The 15822-nt window shown below is 40.1% G+C and overlaps 1 protein-coding gene across 1 annotated transcript in view; it reads right to left on the reverse strand.

The window, feature by feature from the left end:
• The window catches only part of Abca13 (ATP binding cassette subfamily A member 13), a 428395-nt gene that overhangs the window by 156277 nt on the left and 256296 nt on the right, over positions 1 to 15822 (reverse strand). Inside the window, exons 45-46 of the mRNA XM_036201460.1 lie at positions 8296 to 8379; positions 3337 to 3406 (exon numbers count right to left, since the gene is read on the reverse strand). Of these exons, the coding sequence (XP_036057353.1) occupies positions 3337 to 3406; positions 8296 to 8379 (154 nt within the window). The remainder of the gene's footprint in view (positions 1 to 3336; positions 3407 to 8295; positions 8380 to 15822) is intronic.

Consider the following 15822-nt stretch of genomic DNA (forward strand, 5'->3'; position numbering starts at 1 on the left):
ACACCTGCTGATAGAGGCAGTAGCAGGGGTAGGGGACATTAGACAGCCATTGGTCACAGCCCCAAACTTTCCAGTTAAACATAAGAGGGAAGTTCACAGGCCCAGTGCACATGCTCACTGATCAAACCGTGCATTGTACACTTGAAAACAGCCGAGTATATGCTAGTCCTTTTCAACAAAAATCTTTAAGAAAATTGACTGTGAAATGACCCAGTAAAGATACTTAACATGCTTGTTCCTTCAGGAGTAGCTTGCCTTCCACAATGTGTGGAACAATCACGCTGACCACCATAGTGAATAAGATGTCCACTTAGCATTTAAAAGAGGATAAATAATTCAACCAAATTCAAATACCTTACTCACAGATTCAAATGAGAAACTTCAGAGTGTCCCCGCCCATGGTATCTCTCTCTAACTCTCTTTATGACTGTGAATCAACATGCATCATTCTAAAATACAATCTGTATTTTGGTGAGTACCTGGCTAAGGAAATCAAAGTTTTATGAGGCATTCAAGCCCCATAGAAAATGTATTTAGCCTCTTTTTCTAACTCTTGTGTATTTCATTATCTACAAATACACCTTCTGCAGTCAAATGTTCTATCCCTGAGCTATATCCCCCAAATATACCTTCTATTGTAAGCCTAATGATGATTCCCTAAATGTCATGCTCTTGCTCCTAGAATCTGGCAATGAAACCATATGTGGCAATGTGTGTGAAGGCTGTCATTAGGTTCTATGTCTCCATTGGAGGAGTCGTCCTGGGTGGTCAGGGTGGGCCCCATTGGCATTACTGGTGTCTCTCTAAGATGGAGGTAGGTTCAGAAGAAAGGGTACTACAATGTCATACCCTGGAGTTGTATAGTCACAATCCAACAAATGCCAGAAGATAAGAAACAGATTCTCCCCTAAAGCCGGCTGGAGAGTACAGTGATTTCAGACCACACCAATGATTTCAGATTGTGCTCCAGGACTTGTGAGGATATAGCTACTTATCTCAGCTACCCGGCATGTAACAGTTATGGCATTAGCCTGAGGAATATAGCATTCTGCTGGAGTTTTAAAAAAGGCCACATGCATCCCTAATGGTAGGGTACTGTCCATATTGTAAAGGTTATTCACCAGTGCTCACAAGGAAAACATCCTGTTCATTCTTTAGGACCTACAAGATTTCCATCACCTTTGGAGATTTCATAGTAGTGTCACTTCCAGACAAGAACTGGAACTAACCCTGGGTTTCTGGACTTGGAAAGAGCCAAGATACAGGGAATATACATATGAGGAAATCAGTGTGGACCCAGGGCTTCTGGATGGCAGGACTTATAGGGGATAAATATTGTGTCTTCTGTTAAACACAATTATTGAGATCAGCATGATCAACAGAAGTCAGAGAACTAACTTTGCACATATATATCTGTCCTCTGCATGACTTCCTATGTCCCTAGAAGTAACCCTGAGGAGCAATTCCTTGGAACATTTATGATCATATCTCAACTCCCTCCCCTGGGGTCCTTTGATCTCTAATGTATGGACTGGTATTTCTCAAAGTGTATTCCAAAGAACACAGAGGACACGAGAGAGAGAGAGAGAGAGAGAGAGAGAGAGAGAGAGAGAGAGAGAGAGAGAGAGAAAGAAGAAGAAGAAGAAGAAGAAGAAGAAGAAGAAGGAGGAGGAGGAGGAGGAGGAAGAGGAGGAGGAGGAGGAGGAGGAGGAGGAGGAGGAGGAGGAGGAGGAGGAGGGATAAGATGGGGATTCTTTAGCCAAAGTGTTTGCTTTAGTCAAAGCATGTTGCATATTCTCCACCCTGCTGCCTATTCAAGAGGAAGCCTTGTGTAACAATTTCTTAGATAAACAATAGCAATGCTGTTTTAGCCACCATTTCCTGAAGCATGTTTGCCCATAGAGAGTGCTCATTTGGCATCTTTCTTTTCTTGTATGCATATTACTGAAATCTTATATTTCATGTGAGTTGGGCTGAACTAGAGGCCATAATACCATTCTGATCATTATTCATTCTCCCTATCCCCTTGACACCCTATCTAATCCTAATGGACTTTAGGCTTGTGGCAAGAAAAGCCATTACCGTAAAAGAATGGCTAAATCCAGACTCAAGAGCAAGAGCTTAGAGCACAGTGTTACAGGTTTCCTGATGAAATGGAAGACCTGAGATGAAGAAAAATGAAAAGGACTTTTGGCCAGTGCAAAGAAGCAAGACATGCAGGTGAGTCCTCTGACCACAATGGAAACATGGAGATGTGCACTAACCTTAAGGCCACCAGGCCTCACGGTCCCCAATGTGCAGCTGCATCCATTGTCTTTTTCTGTTTCCTGAATTTTGTCTATGAGAAGAAAGCAGATGAAACGAAACCCTCCAGAAGCCAACCAAGCTGCTGGAGAGAATGGGGCCCATGGACCATTAAGTAAAAAAGCCCTGAATGTGTTCTCCATGTGGTCATCTCCTTTATGAATGATCAATGAAGATCTCTTTGTTTTCCCCCAGAGTCCTGGCATTGCAGGCAGGACCACCATGCCTACTGTACTCAATGCAGAGATCAAACCTCCTAAGGCTTTGTGTGTGAAAGGCAAGCACTCTACCAGCTGAACTATGCCCTTAGCCTTTTAAAAGGTAAAGTAAGATTGCCACATTTGATGGCTGGTTGTAGAGGTCTATGCTTTCATTAATCACCTTCTGATATTTCCTCTGAGATGTACTGCAACAAATTTTCCAAATAAATTTCAATTTGTTCTCCTTCATAGACAAGGTAGCTATGGCCTTCATCTCAAAAGCAGAAAAATCTACTTTCATATATTTTGTGTGCATCAATCATATTAGGAATCCTAAGTAGTGTCTTAGGTTTGAATATCTAGTTCTCAGAACTTGAATAAAATTATGAAGAAAGCCTTGAGGTCACCCTGTCATGAGATGTGAGGAGATTTCTCCCAAAGGGGAAGTCTAGCTTCTCATCTCTAACTGAAGAGGATTCAGCTGCTCTATGTATCCCAGTGGGGATTGTAATGATTAAGAGGCTCGAACAGGGAACAAGTAGGCAGCAGAGTTGGTGGGAGAGTTATAGGTATGAGCAGGGAATGAGCAGGCAGCAGAGTCAGTGGGAGAGTTATAGGTATGAGCACGGAATGAGTAGGCAGCAGAGGTTATAGAAAAATGGAATCATGTTCACTGTAAGGGATGAAAACTCTCCCATAAATAGCCTAGTAAGTAAATACAGACATTAAGAGACATGAAAAAAAAAAATGAGGATTAGGCACGTGGAAGCAACTCATCTTTTTTAATTTGAGTTTTATACTTCAAACAGTGAAAGGCACTTCAGAAACATACCCGGCAGCCACATGACTTCTGGAATTCTGGGACAGAATAAGGGTCTCTGTGCCAGCCTGAAGAATTTCTCCTAAAGAACAAAAGGGATAAATAAAAGACCTTTTGATGGAAGCAAGTTCCACCATAGTAGAACACAGTTCTCAAAACAACCCTGCCTTGCTGCTAAGGCAGAACTCTGGCATTTGTTTTCACAGTGTGAGCCGCTAATCTGATGACAATGTTTTGTGACCATGCCAGGATTTCATGATGTGACATGGGGATTAGCTGGCTGCTCACACTGAGCATGCTATAGGACTCAGTGACTTCCCAGAGCTGGGGCTGTTGGTGGACCCCAAGACTCTCAGATCATAACCAGACACCAAGAAGCAAGTAGGAACTGCTAATTAATTGCATTAGATTCATCTGTTAATTCATTTCTGTCATGTCATAGTAACTTAATCATTTACAGAAAAGCTACATTTAAATTTCCACATAAGGACAGATTGTAAGAGTTAGTAAATAATGATGAATAAACAACTCATCGATTGTTTTCTACATTTACTTATTTATTTATTAGTGTCTCTCTGTGTGTGTATGTGTGTGTGTGGATGGCAGAGAACCATTATGGGAGTTAGTTCTTGCCTTCCACCATGTGAGTCTCAGGAGGATCAAAGCTCAAGTCTTTAGGCTTGTCTGAAAGTACGTTTACCCACTAAGCCATCTGGCTGGCTGTAGAAATGCTTTTGTGTTCTTTCTCTCTGTATATTTGTATTCTTAAGAGACCCAGACATTAAGATTTTTAAAATTTTAAGTCAAATTTTACTTTAGTATAGATGGTCTGAATTGCTCAAATACTGGGAGAGGAGGTAAAATTACCATTTACTAACCCACAGGTACCAGATGGATTTTTTACTATATCCTCTCCTCACCTTGCTTTTCAGAATCTCAAGACAAGGGTAGCAGCTTTAAGAGCTTACACCATTAGTGGGTGGTCACACAACAGAAGGGCTGGCCTGCTGAGCTGAACCCCAAGGCCAAGCTCTCTGTACAGGGGTGTGTGTGTGTGTGTGTGTGTGTGTGTGTGTGTGTGTGCGTGCGCGCGCGTGCAGACTATAAGCAGAGGTAGCCTGGCCCTGCATCTCTGACTAGCTCCCTTGCCATGTGTTCTCTTTCACATGCAACCCACCTTTGTCAAACCAACCATCATGCTGCTCACCAGAGCCACACCAATGCTCATGCCATGTTCTTATGCTGCAACAAAACTCTGAACTGAATAAACCTATTTTTCTAAAGCAGTATCCAACCTCAAGAATTTTGCTATGGATGGACCAGTATGACTCCATCTTAAGATTATAAGCCGTCTTTTTATTTCATACAGGGTTTCTCTGTGTAGTTTTGGTGCCTGTCTTGGATCTCGCTCTGTAGACCAGGCTGGCCTTGAACTCACAGAGATCTCCTGAATCTGCCTTTGGAGTGCTGGGATTAAAGGCGTGTGCCACCACCGACCCGCTGATTATAAGCCATCTTGTTTCATGGTCAGAATTCCTGTTTTCTGTAAAACTGACGTTTGACTACGTCTTAACCGATTTTCTAGAATTTGACATGTTCCACACACTGTGCCCCAATCTCCACCTTAATAAGATGTTCTGCCAAAAAAAATTTGAGATGTTCTGCTAAGTTACCACATACCAAACACTCTTGGAAACCACCTAGCCTTGCAGTTTTGAGCCTATAAAAAAAAAATTTTCTCCTATGTTTGGGGCTATTTTCTCAAACCCCATTTTAGGGAGATAGCCCTCTCTGACAGAAAATAAAGCTTGCTTAATTCAACCAAAAATTTTGGGTCAGTGGTCTTTACTGTAGTTCAGTAGGATTAACACTATAGGTATGGAAAGGGGAGTGATACAACTTTGTATCATTTAATGAATTGTTTCTAAAGTCTGTATTGCCCATTCGTATTCTTCTCTTATTTTTTTAGCTTCCTTTGATAGAGTAAAAAAAAAAAAAAAAAAAAAAAACCCTGGGATTTGAATGCTAATCCATGACAATATTTAACAGATTTTAGTTTTTTGAGCATCTCAGCCTCTAACAATTTTTGTATTCAATGATTTTCTGTGAATCTCTGTGAGCACAGATGAAACTGTCCATGAGGAGTCAGATAGTAGGAACCTAAATAGACTTTGAGTTCTCAGAGAATATCCCTAATGTGTTCTGTAGGACACAACCACAATGATGCTATTTCTGAATCAATAGGATTTGAACACGGTCAGGGGATCCCTAACATCTGGGCTGAACAGGTCTATGCACGACATGGATGCCTGAGGTTTTTAAGAGCATAAGATGCATCTTAATCTCAAAGATGGACAGATGCTATAAGGACTTCCTTCCTCCTCAAAAACAGTGTTCTGAGATATGTACTTGCTTAAAAGGGAAGGAAGCTCCATGGGGGTTATCCTGCTGTGGAATGAAGGTTATTTCTGCAGAAGTGCTAACACACTATACCAACAGAGGCAGACAGAGGTTGAGTAAGCTGTCCAGGTCACATAGCCAGTGAGGGTAAGATCTGATTGAGGCAGCCTTGTATCCAGGTGTGGTCTTTACCTGGATGCCTCAGATTCATACTCTGTGCTTTCTACCCCGGATCTTCACACTCATCTTCTCAGATGAGCTTAGACAGAAGTGGTGCCCGGCCTCGGGAACTACTCTTACCACCAAAGCAGCCTGCTAGCTTACCCCGAGCACCAGCTCTGGACAAGGAAGGGAGGCAGAGACTGGGTGGGGCACTGGCATCACTCTAAAGGGAATGAGCTTGTGAATATATATTCTGCCATTCATAAAGCATTGATTTAATCTGGGTGTTTTCTTTTTTGAGAGATTAGATTTTAAAATTGTCCTATTTTTCTGCTCATCATTCTTTCCTTGATACAACATTAGACCACAGATGGATCCCATGTGCTCCTGTTTCTGTATGTGTATTTTACATCCTGTGTGTTTTTATTACAGACAAGAAAATGAAACCATCACCACCAAACCCTTCACAGAATAAATCACTTTGTGTTTCAGGGGAAGACTAAAGTGAAACAACATAATTAATTTTCTCTTAATTCTTCCACACTGAGACCATTAATAGTTACCCAGTCTCAACTAATTATCAGCATGACTAACGGGCAAAATACACCATCATGAACTAGGAGACATATTCCCAATTTCTTCATCTGAGTTTCTATGCTTATCACTGAAAAAAACAAGCATGTAGCATCCAGGACACTACTATGGCTTTTAACTCTAGCCTCGTTTGCTCCATTTGTAATTATAAGTTTCTTAGAACAGATTCTTTGCGTTAATCTTGGCCCCTCTAATAACACTTGATTTTCAATAGCTCTTCAAGGAATAAAAGTTAGGAGAAATAAAGTAAAGGAACACGTATGAAGCAAGGCATGCATTTGTAGGGTTCAAAGGCCAGGTATCCCCCCTCAGTGTTACTCAAAGAACCCAGAAAAGTCTTATTCAAAGCAATCAGCACACGTTGCCAGGCTGGCCTCTCATTTTTTATTTCAATGGGCATATAACCATGATATGCAATAAAATTGTGTGTGTGTGTGTGTGTGTGTGTGTGTGTGTGTGTGTTGTTGTTATTGTTGTTGTTGTTGTTGAACTATTTCTTCCTATTAATAGGTTGAAGGAAGGGGACTCCTTGCCTTCAGTCACATACCTACTAGTGACTCTCACCAGATTCCTACATAGAGGTACAATTCAGTGGTCACACAGGTGGCCCTGGGTAATCTAAATAGCAACATTAAAATCCAAAGAACATACAACAAGGAAAATAGATGCAGAGGTTGTTCAAGGCATTGGGGTAATTGCAAGTAGACTGTCATGAAGTTCTAGCCTTTCCACCTATTGGTTTGGACAATTTATAAACTTTTTATAAAGTTCAGTTTCCTCATGTAAGAGGAGAAGCTGTCTATCATGTATCTTGGGGTTTGCATGGGACTTAAAAGGACCAGGAGAAGCAAAAGCACCCTGGGAGCTATGAATTTCAATGGCATGAAGAGGGATACCCTTCCAGGCACAGAGGTACACACTGTTGATCCCAGCACTGGAGATGCAGCAAAAGGATCCAGAGTTCGAGGTCAGGGTCAACTATGTACTAAGCTTGTATGAATTTTCCAGGTACCATGACAAACATTCCCAGGTTGATCTTTGCAGCAAGGCTGTTATTATTAAATTTACCCACAAAATAGGTATGCTAGATGAAGATTCCTACTACAGAAAAAAAATAAATAAAACTTTCTAAGCTTAAATGGCATGTCTGGGGTTACATAGCCATAGAGGTGGTCATGGCAAGGCTATGGGTAAAGACAGTGACTATTTTTTCATTTTGATTACTATAGAAAAGCTGCTGTGATTGCATTTGCTGATTTGTGTCAAACTAGTAAGTGAATCATGAAAAGTGTGGCATGTAGAATATTGTTTGGCTATAAAGAATTAAATCATGTAGCATTGTGAGGAGATCTACTTGGGAACAGTGAAATAAGCTCACACAAAAAGAAAACTAACACGTCTTCTAAATAGTTATGTGTGTACATGTGTTACCTATTAACTTAAAAATAATGCTCAATATGCATAAGTTTACTCTACAAAGCAAATAACAGTTAGCACATAATTCATGCTTAAATGCTTTTAAGCTTTGCTTTTTCTCATGTCAAATGAATACGACTAATAATACTATTTTTTGCAGTCCTACAGAGCACATGTCTATGAAGGGTAGAAACGTATAATTAGGCAATTTATTTCTGGCCTTTCCATACAAGGAGACCCATTAATTAGACCCACTGATGTCCTACCTATTAAGCTGACTTTGCTCCATGTAGCCTAATTTGGAACATGGACTAACCTATCCTGGAGGGAAGCAACACTCCAGTCTCCCATGTTTTGAGTGTTAGAGTCTTTGCTGTGAAGAAGGCAACAGATACTTACAGCTGACCATCAGCACAAAGAGGATCCTTATCTCCAAACTTTCGAAGAAGCACCTGGGTGAGATCCACGCCATGGCTCCCACTGCTATTGAGGGTGAGGAAACAAAGTGCTATTAGGAACTCCCAAGGAGAACAGCAGACCTTCACCTTAGTCAAGCTGATTGAACTTCCCAGAGCACCAGAATAAAAGCTAATTCCCCAGTGCTTTTGTGGTAAAGGCCATGAGGAAGGATGGAATCAAAAAATGTCTTCAAGCACAGCTTTTGCTGCCACACACATGTACTTGAATGTGTGTTAGTCACAGCACATTATCTTTTAGGTGTTTTTAATTAATTTTCTAAGCATTTCCACATATTTTCATGCGTTTAAAATCAAATTCTAAAGGCTGCCTAATATAATGTCATATTATGATAATTTATTAAAATCAGTAAAAGTATTTTCTCCATGCTGGAGCTCACCTTGGAACAAATATTCATCCTATTACACAGTAACACAAAAATGCAAACCTGTATTTACATCCTTTGGTTTCTACATGTCCTTGAATTATATTTCCATAGTAAGAAGTCTTCATCACAGAATTGGGCCTGTGCTTAAAGCACACACTGAGTGATGGTGTTTAGTTTTCTGGCCATAGACTTCAAGTCTATTTATAATTCAAGATATGTACAAGGTCAGTGATAATGCACTGTCTTGCCAAAAATAGAATCAGCAGTCATACATTCATTTCATTTTGAAGGAAGATACAGAAACAAACACTAGAAAAAAGTTCAAGTTTTGTATATCAGCTGTAAAAAATGTCTGGAATTGAAGAAATGTTAAAGAAAGGATATGCCAAACTTCTTAAAATTGGAGTAATCGGTAGTGGGATTCATTTAAATTGATTACAATTCAGAAATGGTAAATTTATAAAATATAGAAGACTTTAAAATGGCAGATAACATGCAGATACAGTTGGGTGGAATGCCAAGGGAATAAACTGGGGAAAGTTAATAACATTCATCTGAAGAGCTCTAGTTTCAGTAGTAAAAGGGAAATAGGAACTCTTACAGAGCAGAACAGGATAGGAGTCCAAAGTCCATCTAGGAGTGACTGGCCTGCTTTGTGGAGCTCTTTCCTCCCAGTGACAGAGAGGATTATAACTGATTGTGACTAAGCCATGGCTTAAGACAGATCTCAGAAAACTGCTCTGTGCATCCAGTAACATACATTTTAAATGATGGAAATGAGAGAGAAGAGGTAGAAAAAGCTTGCACATTGCAAGAGCATCAGCAGGAGAGGAGGCACAAAAAATCCTTTATTCTCATTCAATCAGAGTAGTGGTATAATGCCAGTTTTCAATTTTAATTTAATTTATAATGTTTATTGTTTTGGGAGTCACGCATATCATGAGATGGAAATTTATGGGAATCAGTTCTCTCCTTCCATCATGTGGGTTCTGAAGATCAAACTCAAGTCACCCAGCTTGGTGGCAAGTGCCTTTACCCACTGAATCATCTTGCTGGCCCTGTGAGATTCCAGTTTAAAAATTCCTGCCATACTAAATCAGAAGCTTGGCTACCCTAGACTCTCCTTGAATCTAAGAGGATATGAACACTTGACAAATACAAAGATAACACATGAATAAAATAATGAAGTCAATGTGGAAGTATATAAAGTTAAACTTTATGGGGGGAAAAAGTAGACGTATTGAAACAACATACAATGAAATGGAAATGTAAAGTTCAATAAGTCCAATGAAATTTCTGTGGAAAGCCTAACAGAGTGGATCATGAAGATGATGGGTTGTAAGAGATTGAATACAAAGTAGAAAAAAATGGAACAATCAGACAATTATGAAGATAATGAGGTATAAACAAAAATGAGATTTGAGGACACAATAAAAAGATCAAACATATGAATCACAGGCAGGCTTAGAATGATGTGTTTAAAACTCTGGAAGCAAAATACACAAACATATGTTATTATAGTCACCAAAACTTCCCTGTAACAATTGAAGAATAAAAAAATACATTCCATGATAAGTAGAAACTAGAAGAATTCATAGCCACTAAGGAAGCCCTACAATGATTCTTAAAGAATCATTTGATCTTTCAGAGCAAAGCGAAAGATGGACACATTCATGAAGCTACAAGCAAAAAGAAACTGTGATAGAATAGTGGTTAATCAAGTGAGGATCAATAAAACACCAAGCTCTACCAAAAACAAAATGGCGTGATTAACATACACCTTTTAATAATAACTCTGAATGTACATTGTCTGCATTCCCTACACAAAATGCATACACTAGCAGGTTTTGTTAAAAACGAGGATCCATCTATTTGTTACCTCCTAAAAAGGCGACTCATCATCAAAGACAAATATAATCTCAAGGTAAAAAAATCAAAGTGGAAAAGGAATTATAAGCCAATAGAATAATAAAGCAAGCAAGGGTCACTGTTCACACATGACAAAATGGACACCAAAAATTAGTCATAAAGTAAGTTCATACTAAGAAAGAAACAATCCAGCAAGAGGTTATTTTGATTCTAAATGAATGTTCAGTGAACACTGACACACACAATTTCATAAAACAAACATTGGAGGTAAAGACACAGGTTAATCCCAACAACTTTAATACCCATTACTCACCAATAGATGGGTTATCTTAAATAGAGAAACCTGAGTTAAATGACATCATAGATCAAACAACTGAGCATCTATAGAATATCTCATCCAAATGCTGAGAATAAACAGCATAAGTAGTATATGGAATTTTCCCTGAAGTAGGTCATATACACAAAGCAGGGCCTAATAAATATAAAAAAAATCATGAAACAAATTTTTGTATTTTATCTGATAACAATTAGGTAAAACATGCCAGCAACAGCAAAAGAAACCACAGAAAATGTACCAACTCACAGGATTGAACAACACACTCACTTAATTAGTAATTCATTAGAGAAATCAAGAAGAAAACTCTTTAGTCCCATCAGTGAATGAAATTGAAAATATAACATATCAAAACCCTAAATAAACTGAAAATAGTCCTGAGAAGAAAGCTTAGACCTACAGATGCCTGCTTTGAAAAATCAGACAGGGAGAAAACAAAGATGGCCATGGTTGCCTGAACCTGCTGTGGCACTCCAAGGAGTCTGAGAGACCCATGGAGGCTCCAAAGGGCAATACGGGGGCAGAAAAAGGAGTCTAAAGAGTCCACAGTTGCTCTGGAGCAGTTAACAAAAAAAGTTGAGTCTTATGGGAAGATGTTTTTAAAAACTGGACGCAAGAAATTGGAAAGATGGCAAAACAAAGTCATACCCAGTGAATCTGTAGCCTTTGCCTCTGTGTCTCAGGCAGCAGGGTATAAGCATGCCCAATGAGCCATGGGGCTGCCAGCACCAACAACAGGTAGATGTGCAATGACCTGCAGTTCTCACAGAAACAGGTCAATACTGAATAGGGCTGGCACTAAGCCCACCAGCCAGCTCCCAGCATGGAGCCACCATACTGTGTGTCCAGTGCTCCCTTGTCCTGCTGGGAGACAGAAAGGGGGGAGGGGCAGATGCCAACAGCCTACAAGCACAACAGTCATGCCAGGAGCCATGGGGAGACCAGCACTGAGGACAGAGTAGTGTGCTAGAGCTCCTTCAGAAACATGTCTTTACTGAATAGGGCTGGTCCTAGGTCCACCAGCTGGCATCCAGCATGGAGACACTGTGGTTGCAGCCCATGCTGCTTGACCTGATGGGAGACTAAGTGCAGGGCAGCAGCCTATGAGTACAAAGGTCAAGATGAGCAAGCCTCGGGGCAGCAGACATCAAGGGCAGAGAGATGTGTGGCAGCCAGGAGCTCACATAGAATGTTTTCAAGGATTTGTTGCAATGAATATTTGTATATAAAGCTGTTTGGGCAAATATATATATATGACACACTGTAGTTTCCAATGCCACTACAGTGAACGAATATGAGATGAAGAGATGGGGAAAGAGAAGGCACTGAGCAGTGAGTTCATGGTGGAAAAGGGCAGAACTAGAGACACAATAGTGATGACATGGGTGAGAGAAAGCTGTGGTGGACAGGAGAACATGTCCTTGCTGAGTGGAGCCCACAGGGTGCTGTGTAGCAGCCTGAAACTTATGCAGACTCAGCCCCTAAACATGCTGCCTAGCCACTGAATCACAACTTCCAAGATGAAGATCAGTTCATTTTCTGAATTGAACCTCACTGAAAAGCCTCCATGGTCCATGCTGCCCCTGGAGGTCACTTTGGTACCCATGGCCCACTGCCTCAGGCCATGCTAAAGCCCAAGGTTCATGTGCATGTCCATAGTCCTAAGCAGCCAGGGTCCTTCTTGATGTCTGTGGCCCATGTTACTCAAGGCCATGCCAATGTCCCTGGTCTGTGCAGTCTCCAGAAGCCATTTTTATATTCATGGACCGTGTTGCCACAAGGAACTATTTTAATGTGAATGGCCTGCACTGCCACCTGAACCCATGTTGATGTCCATGATCCATGCTGCCACTAAGGGCCGTGTCTGGGTTTGTGGGCCAACTGTAGCCAAGGGCTGTGTTAATGTCTGTGGCCGCAAAGACCATGTGGATGTCAGTTTTCTGTGCTTCTGCCTTAGGCCATATTGTTTTCTGTGGGCTATCAGCCATCTGAGCCCATGCTGATTTTCTTGGCCTGTGATGCTGCTGAGGGCTTTGATGTACTGCCACTGAAGACCATGCTGAGGTCTGTGGCACTTGCTGATACTGGAGACCATGTGGAAGTCTATGCTCCATGCTCCCGGGTTTTGGTAAAGGGCAAGGAAGCTACTTTTGCCATTGTATTGATGAGTGCAGACTCACAGTTGAGAAATAAGGATATAGAAGGCCTATATGACAACTCTTATCTCCACCCAATTCCCCCCAAAAAAGTAACAGCCTAGACAGAAAACCATGGAAGAGAACTCTTAAAAATTGTGATAAGGATGCTTAAGTGTGGCTCTCCACAACTGATGACTTCTGGCTGGGGTGAGGAAGGACTCACTTTTCATAAAGGGGATGGTCACTGGGAATTTGACCATGCTCCAGTGAGTATAGGCTACAGGTGATAAGCCTATAGCCAATATCATACTAAATAGCCATAAAGTCTACTATAGCCAATATTATACTAGATAGAGAAAAACGTGAAAGTATTTCAGCTAAAATCAGGAATATGAGAGAGGTGCCCACTTTCTCTACTAATATGTAATGTAGTGCTTGGAGACTTCATTAAAACAGTCTGGAAAGAGAAGCAAATAAAGAAATAAAATTATGAAAGGAAGATATCAAAGTCACCCTACTATGCAGATAATATGATTCGGTACACAAGAGACCCTGAGGACTCACCCAAGAAATTCTTAGAGCTGATAATATTTTTGAAAAGTGGTAGGCAGACCCAAAACTAACATACCAAAATCTGTAGACATCTTATATACCAATGGCAAACCTACAAAGAAATAAATCATGAATTCAATTTCATTCACATTTCTTAAAAAAAAACAAAAACCAAACAAACAAAAAAACCCTGGAATTAAAGCTAACCAAGGAAGCAAAGTATCTCTACAATGAAAAGAGTAAAACACTGAAGGAAAAATTCAAGACAATACTAGAAGAAAGGACTTCCCATTCTCGTGGATTGGAATTGATACTTCTAATACTGGGGGAAATGGCCACCCTATTAAAATTAACCTATAGATTCAATACACTCACCATAAAAATTCTAATGTTATTCTCAGAAATAGAAAAAATGAGTAATATGAAAATCATACAGAAGCATAAAAAATTACAGATAACCGAAGTAATCCTGAAGGAAAAATTTAGAGTTTTCACCATACCTGATGTCAAGTTATGGTTTAGAGGCACAGAAACAAAAGCAGTGTGGTACTGAATGAAAACAGTCATGCAGCTTGACGGGATAGAATTAAGGACAAAGACAAAATCCCACAAAGTTGTCAGCACTTGATTTTGACCAGAATTCCAAAAACAAAAACAAAAACAAAAACAAAAATAAAACAAAACAAAACAAAAAAACCAGACAACATATTGAAGAAAACTTTCTGAACAGGACTCTGTTAGCTCAGGAAACAATGTCAACAACTGACAGTCTCACGAGATTTAGAAGCGTCTTCGCAGAAAAGAAACAGAGCCTACAGAAGAGGAGAGAATACTGCCTAGCTCTTCATCCAAGACAGGATTGATAGCTACACTATACAAAGAACTCAAAAGACCAGACAAGGAAATAAACAACCCAATAAATATATGTGTCACTGACATGGACAGACAGCTGTCAAAAGGTAAAATATAAGTGATCAATAAACATAAAAAAAAGAAAATGTTCACCTTTGCTAGCCATCAGAGAAATACAAATTGAAACCAAGATTCCATTTTACCACAGTCAGAATGACAGTCAGTCATCAAGAAAATAACCACAAATGCTGGCCAGGCTTTGAACAAATGGAGCCCTTACACTCTGTTGGTAGGATTGTAAACTAGTCCAGATTTGGGAAATCAACAGAGAGGTTATTCAGAAACATTAAGAATGAGGCCTCAACCCTATAAAAACAATGATAGGCAACTGGAGTAAAGATGTGAGAGAAAAAGGTGGCCTTCCCCAGGGAAGAACACACCAAATGGTTGTCCAGTGCCAAACAGTCAGCCCTGAAAACAAACATCCAAGTGACAGTATATGGACTGAACAGGTTGTGTTTAGGTACATATGCATACATATATGCATGCAATTAAAAAAATAGGCCATGAATGTGAAGGCAAGTAGGGGAGGAAATATGGGAGAGTTTGGAGGTAGGAAAGAGAAGTGAGAAAAGTAATTAAACTATGATCTCCAAAATAAAAAAAAAATAAGTATTGCAAAATAATAAAAAGAAGACACATGAAGCCAAGTAGCCCTATTTCCAGAGAACCCACAGAGACTATTTGTAAAAAGTGAAGCTGATTTATGTTTTAAATAAATGAAAATTCAATGGAAAAAATAAAAGAATGGATCAGTCAGTTCAATCTCTTTGGGGTTTATCTGAAGATCTCCAAGTTAAAATACCACAGACCTATTTGCACATCAATATTTATTGTAGGCTGTTCACTGTAGCTAAAGTACAGAACCAACCTGAGGCTGAGCAATGGAGGAATAGAGAAGATGCAGCATGTGTATAGAGTTGGGGTAGGGAATCTTTTAGAAGTGGGTCCTAATGGAAGGCAATCAGGTCATGTGGGTTCCCCCACAAGAAGTGATCCCTTGGGACCTGATTAATCCTGTAGAGAATGGGCTGTGACAAGGGCATTAAAGATGACCCTAAAGAGAAACCAGGCAAGCTGAAGTAGAGATGATGTATAACTTTCTAGGTGCCAAATTCTTCTGTCTCAACTACAAGATGGGCACCCTGAGAAAATCCTGTGTAGATTAACAAATTTCTCCCCGAAGTTTTACCAACAAATCTGCCTAGCAGACCTCAAAATGTTAACGATCTTGATCCAATTCAGCATGAACCATATAGTACCTCGCTGGGATGGAT

This window comes from Onychomys torridus, chromosome 10 (genome assembly GCF_903995425.1).
Source record: "Onychomys torridus chromosome 10, mOncTor1.1, whole genome shotgun sequence".
Taxonomy (NCBI): Eukaryota; Metazoa; Chordata; class Mammalia; order Rodentia; family Cricetidae; genus Onychomys; species Onychomys torridus.